The 5,390-nt window shown below is 44.7% G+C and overlaps 1 protein-coding gene across 1 annotated transcript; it reads right to left on the reverse strand.

Annotated features, from left to right (window-relative positions):
• Window positions 1-276: 276 nt before the first annotated feature.
• TRIM25 (tripartite motif containing 25) lies at window positions 277-5,100 on the reverse strand. Its single transcript, XM_009579370.1, has 6 exons — window positions 4,927-5,100; window positions 4,513-4,746; window positions 3,850-4,006; window positions 1,963-1,989; window positions 1,504-1,599; window positions 277-809 (listed from the first exon to the last, which is right to left on the reverse strand). Exons 1-6 carry the CDS (start codon window positions 5,098-5,100, stop codon window positions 277-279), a joined length of 1,221 nt encoding a protein of 406 aa, XP_009577665.1.
• Window positions 5,101-5,390: the final 290 nt, after the last annotated feature.

A 5,390-nucleotide genomic window follows, 5' to 3' on the forward strand; every position in this document is an offset into this window, starting at 1 on the left:
CGTATCATAACTTTGCTTTTAGAAGACAATCAAGGTCTTTGCAAAACCTTTCATCATAGTTTTTACTATCATCAACCTTTTACTAAATCACTATCTAAAGGCTTTAGCCATTCAGCCCAAAGAATCAGCAGATTTCCCAAACTGCTTAGAAGAGCTAATAATTTTCATCTCAAACAAAATCTTCGAGGCTGCTTAGACTAAGACGTACAAAGAGTTGCTGCAGAACTGATTATCTATATGTAAGTACTTAGGCAAACTAAATGAAGATATGAGACCTTACTGTTCCGCTTGGCAGAGAGAGAGAACAGTGCCACTGGAAAATACCCAGAAGGCAGGGTACAAGGCTTCAGTAAACTGGGTTTTGAATTTATAGATCAAGTTATGCTTCTGCCCAACAGCCATGAAAATCACAAACCCTCCCTCACAGTGGAGCAGCACACCAATCTTGGTAGCCTTCACGCTGGGCAAGCACTTTTCAACATCATTATGCCAGGATGATATTTTGGAATTAAACCACTCAATACACCAAGAACTGCTGTTCCTCCCCAGGCGGCTCTCTGGACCCTGCCGGGCCATGCTGCCGTAGCAGATGCCGATGCCACAGAAGTTGTTCTGTTGCAGCTCCACTTCCCAGTAGTGGATGCCTCTCTTGAAGCACTGGAAGCCCAGCACTTGGGAACAATCGGTGAAGCGCTGCGGGTGGTGGTTATAATGCAGGGGGGTGTCCGAGACAGACATCTTGGTATACCTCTCAGACAGAATCACTTTGTTATGGGCTGTGTTGTAATCCAGCGTGATGTTAGCAGCATCTGCAATGACACGAATCGTTTGAAGGTACTGAAGAGCAAAGCGCTTTTATTTATACCATCCTGCCTAGGCGCTTGTTCCCATGCGTGTTTATCTGCCTGCTCTGCTCTCCTCCACAGGGCAGGCAGTTCCTAGGGCCACAGTAATAGCTGCTGGGTTCAGCTGCAGCTCTGTGTTACAGCAGGCAAATGGAGGGCGAGTTTCCTTCCCTCCTGCATCCCCATGGGATTCCTTCAACACCCAAATATATGCTGGCAGAAGGAGGGGATTGCTGATCTGGCAGCGAAATGTATACCATCTGGTATAGCATCTTAAGCAAGCCATCATGGGCTCATGTAAAAGCCTGCATTTCATTTCAAAGAAAAATCCAGTGGGTTACGTCGTATTTCTAGGCTACCCTAATGCAGTCATTTTGGGGGAAACCAAAGTCATTACTGAGAAAACTTCATTTACCTTCATAAAGACACATGAATACTGAAGATAAATTTGATTCAGCTGGCAAAAGAACCACTTAGAAACCTCCTGCCCCCTTTTCCTCCAAAAATTTCCTTCATTTTTAACAACTAGTTGATAACCTACTAAGCTAACTAAACCCCCTCAAAAGTAATTTTGTCAGATAACTACGGAGGGCACATAACACCAGTGCAATAAGTGCAGAAAGTTCATCTTTAAGTAGTGTGACGTTGGGTGTCTTACACTGCAAAAGCTCCTCTCTGGATTTCTTCAGAAAGCTGTCAATAAGCTCTTTAGCTGCAGCGGCAGCTGCAGCATTTACCGTTCCCGTGGTTGGTGCTGTGTCGGCAGAAGAAAAGAGAGTTAGGCCAGTTGGGAAGAACCCCTGCATGCTTACCACACAGTCACGGACACCCTCAGGTTGGAGTGGACCTCTAGAGGTTACTGGTTTAGCCTCCTCCTCCACGCAGGGTTAACGTCAGTATTAGCTCGGGTTGCTCACAGTCTTGTCAAGTTTTGAAAATCCCCCGATCTCTGGGCAACCTCTTTCGGTGTTTGATCGCTCTGACAGTGACTAGTAAGAGCCTTCTCAGAGCAAGAGTTGAACTTGTGCTTAATACACCAACACTAGTGACCATCTATTTATCTTTTTAAGAGCAGTCAATGAAAATGAGAATAAGTATGCTGAAAGTTTGGACTCACCAACTTTAACAGGTTTCTTTTTCTCCTCTGGAGAGAGAAAAAAAAAGAAAAAAAAAAAAAAAAAGAGTGAACTGTGAGTTCTATTGAGACTGAAAAGCCACTGACAGGCCATGCCAGCTGTAACACCGTCATCGTGGCTCTTCTGAAGCTGCATAAGTAGATAAAGCTGACAGTCCAGCATGTTGAAGCCATGTACAAATACACCCATACTGGAAAGCTACACATGAAGCACAACATACTATCTGCTTCCTATTTCACGGGGTCACAAGCCTGGAAGGAGTTTTGTCTCTACTCCAGGATGCAGCGTGTAAGGGCAAGGGGTGATAAGCCTGTTCCCATGAGGCACATAGACTATTCCTTTTCATTTTACAACAGATCTTCTAGTGCAGCAACAGGAGCTACAAGTTCATTCAACTCCAGCAATCCACAACAGACCCTGTTGAGTGCTCTACACCTAGGACTTGTGAATGGAAAGGACCATGTGTCGAGAGCTCAGTGGAAGTAACAGAAGTAGTTTCTTAGCATTGGATTTATTTCAAAAAGAGAATATGGAAGATCTTCCAAACAGGCTAGAGTGCCGCATTAATACCAGTATCTGGACAAAATAACACTGGAAGGCCCCACCTGCCACACAGACTCTCTCCATCACCCCAGCCTTAGACTGTAAGCGAGACATGGCCAGCAAAATGTTTGAGTAAGGCTGCTATTAATCACCACTTACTGGTATCTGCCTCCACCTGCAAAGTGGCTTGAGTCTGGTGAGCGATTTTCTCTTTCGGGGTTTGCTCTTTGAGGCAGGGGGGTGGGGGAAGAAAAAAACCAGAACATGAACAGCTCATAAGCAGGATTCAATACATCCATCAAACAAGCCAACAGATGTTTAGTACAAGTGAAAAAAACCCTGCAAGAACCAGAGGCTGGGGAGGCTCTGCTTTGCTTTACAGCCTGCACTGACACCACTGCGGGGGCACCGGCACACTGGGGCTGCACCACGTACCGGGCAGTTTGCTGCCTTACAGCTCACAAGGCATCCATCGCTAAATAGCCCAAAACACCCTCCCCTTCCCATGCCAAAGTGCTCACTACGGATAATCACTGCATCGCTGCTAGAGCAAACAGCTCTTGGGTAATTGCTTGAGTTCTTATTTAATGGTAAAACCATAGTTAGGAGAGGATGATGTTCCTTAGTACTTACGTGGTCCCGGAGGCTTTTTCCCAACAGAGGTTTTGTGTGAAGAAGCTGCTGGAGGGGGCTTAGTTTTCCCAGGTGCTGCAATGGTGATATTTTACATTATGGTTTGTATTGCCAGCAACAGTAATGCATGAGCAAGGATATTTTTCAATCTTATTTTTCCAGTGCAAACAGAACTTAAGTGATACTTGGCAGAGAGAAAAACTGCATAGAAGATACCCATGCCCCAGTCCAAAAGATACTTTTGCTTAACCCGGTAAGTAGGGCTTTGTTCTACAACACTTAGACGATCAGCACCTTTACAGTTGGGTAACCATAGTCCTATCACTCAAAAGCGTTTTATGTCTCCCCTCAAATCCACATCCTAACTGCATCCAACCCTCCTACATAATAGAAATATAAATTACTGTACGGAATAAAGGCTGAGCTGTGCCAGAAGGGCATAGTATCACGATACTCATCAGCTTATCCGAGTATAGATTAAAGAGGCACTGACACACTTTTTCTCCTAGTTTAGCTCAGACTGTAGCATTTTTGTTTGGAAATGGAGGACCACAGAAGTTGGAAGACAGTTTATATTAACCAACTGTATTTTCTGCACTATTTTTTTTAATATTTGGATTGGAGGGGGAAGATGCCCTCATTTGAACTCAAAGCCAAGGCAGAAAATGCCAATTCTCCCCGTGATACAGTACCTTCTACTGTTTTCTCCGGACACTGGGTCACTGCAAGTTTCACAATGTCTTTAAGGTTAATGGCAGATTGATAAGTGGAATGTATCAAGTTTTGGTCCATTTCAATTGCAGGGACAAAAGCGTCTTTTGTTAACGTTCGTTGCAGTGCTGCTGCTCTCTGAAATGAGAAATAGAAGATCTCATGCACACCACCTTGTGTAGCAGACATAGAAAAATACAATCAAGTTCCTTTAAATGGGGTGCATTTTCTGCATTCATCTCAAATTCAAAGGAGCAAAGGCTACAGTCAGACACAACCCGTGGCAAAGTTTCAGCAGCAACCCATATGCATTAATTCTCAACTGATATCTGGAGCAGTGAGAAAGATCTACTAGATGGTGCCACGGCATGGAGCTGCAACACCTCACGGAGATGAATTCTCTCACTCACTGGCCCCTCCACTTGCGGCAAAGGCTGAATTGGGGGGGAATTACCAGACACCATTTCAGCACTCTTTCATTGATACTTGTGTACTTATCAGTACATCCTTTCATAGCAGATCTTGCACACAACTGCATTATCATTTGACTGAAAGTGTCTGGAGTAGAACAACCAGAGCAGGTTTTTGTGATTCTGCATTCTAGAAACACGAAGAATTGGATTCGCATCTAAAGGACATACTACCTTCAAAAACAGAACGTCATCATCTTCAGTCAGTGCCATCTCAATCTGATCTCTGAGAGACTGAATTTCATTCTTCTTACTTCCCAGAACACCGTAAATAAAATCAAACTTATTGCAAACTCTTTTTTCTTCATCTGCAATTACTTTTAAGGTCTGATTTTCTCTTTCTTCAATTAAAGCTTTAGTTTCTGAAAACTCATTTCTGATCAAATCTTTCCTTCTGGAAGCTATGTCCTGGAGCAGACAAGAACAGACAGACACTGGTTTCAAAAGAACAGTTCGTGGACAAAGTACTGCTCACTACTACTACAGGAAAAACCCAAGCCTTTGAGGAACACGTAGGCTTCAATTACTTGAAACAGACAATAGAAAAGCTATGTATTTCTGTGTAGTTTGGAAAGAAAACTCATTTACTCCCAAGAAATCAGGCCAGTTGTCAGTGTCCAGGCCCCAGTTGCGGGGGCTGCCGGGCAGAGGCCAGGCCAGCAAGCGGTTACCAGCACTGGGACAGGGCTGTGCCACCGCCAGCTCGGACACCGCACACCCACTTGCACGGCTGTAGCTGTTTCTGCCTCCGAGATGCGGCATCTCTGGTTAATACAAAGCAATTCCTGATCCTCCGAGAGATGTTCCAGAGGAGCGCAGAAGTGCTACCCCAGCAGCTTTTCAGTTTCTTGGTCTCTACCACTCGGTTCAGAAAGGATGGTACAAGTGAGACGTACCCGATCCATCGGCACAAACAGCAACGCCGATCGTCAGCCAAGAGCAAGAATTAGTTGTGGTAATTTATGGGGAAGAGACATCCCAACTTTCTGCACTGGTGCAGCCATTACAGCTCACTAATCCTTTCGCTTGGGCTGCACAGATACGCAGTTCCT

This window comes from Fulmarus glacialis, unplaced genomic scaffold (genome assembly GCF_000690835.1).
Source record: "Fulmarus glacialis isolate BGI_N327 unplaced genomic scaffold, ASM69083v1 scaffold26356, whole genome shotgun sequence".
NCBI lineage: Eukaryota > Metazoa > Chordata > Aves > Procellariiformes > Procellariidae > Fulmarus > Fulmarus glacialis.

Coding starts and splice junctions, on each gene's coding strand:
- TRIM25 (XM_009579370.1), bottom strand. CDS start 5,100: ATGCCGCATCTCGGAGGCAGAAACAGCTACAGCCGTGCAAGTGGGTGT. Junction 4,747..4,926: donor ACTGGCCTGATTTCTTGGGA/GTAAATGAGTTT, acceptor TGTCTGCTCCAG/GACATAGCTTCCAGAAGGAA. Junction 810..1,503: donor CAGAGAGGAGCTTTTGCAGT/GTAAGACACCCA, acceptor GTGTCATTGCAG/ATGCTGCTAACATCACGCTG.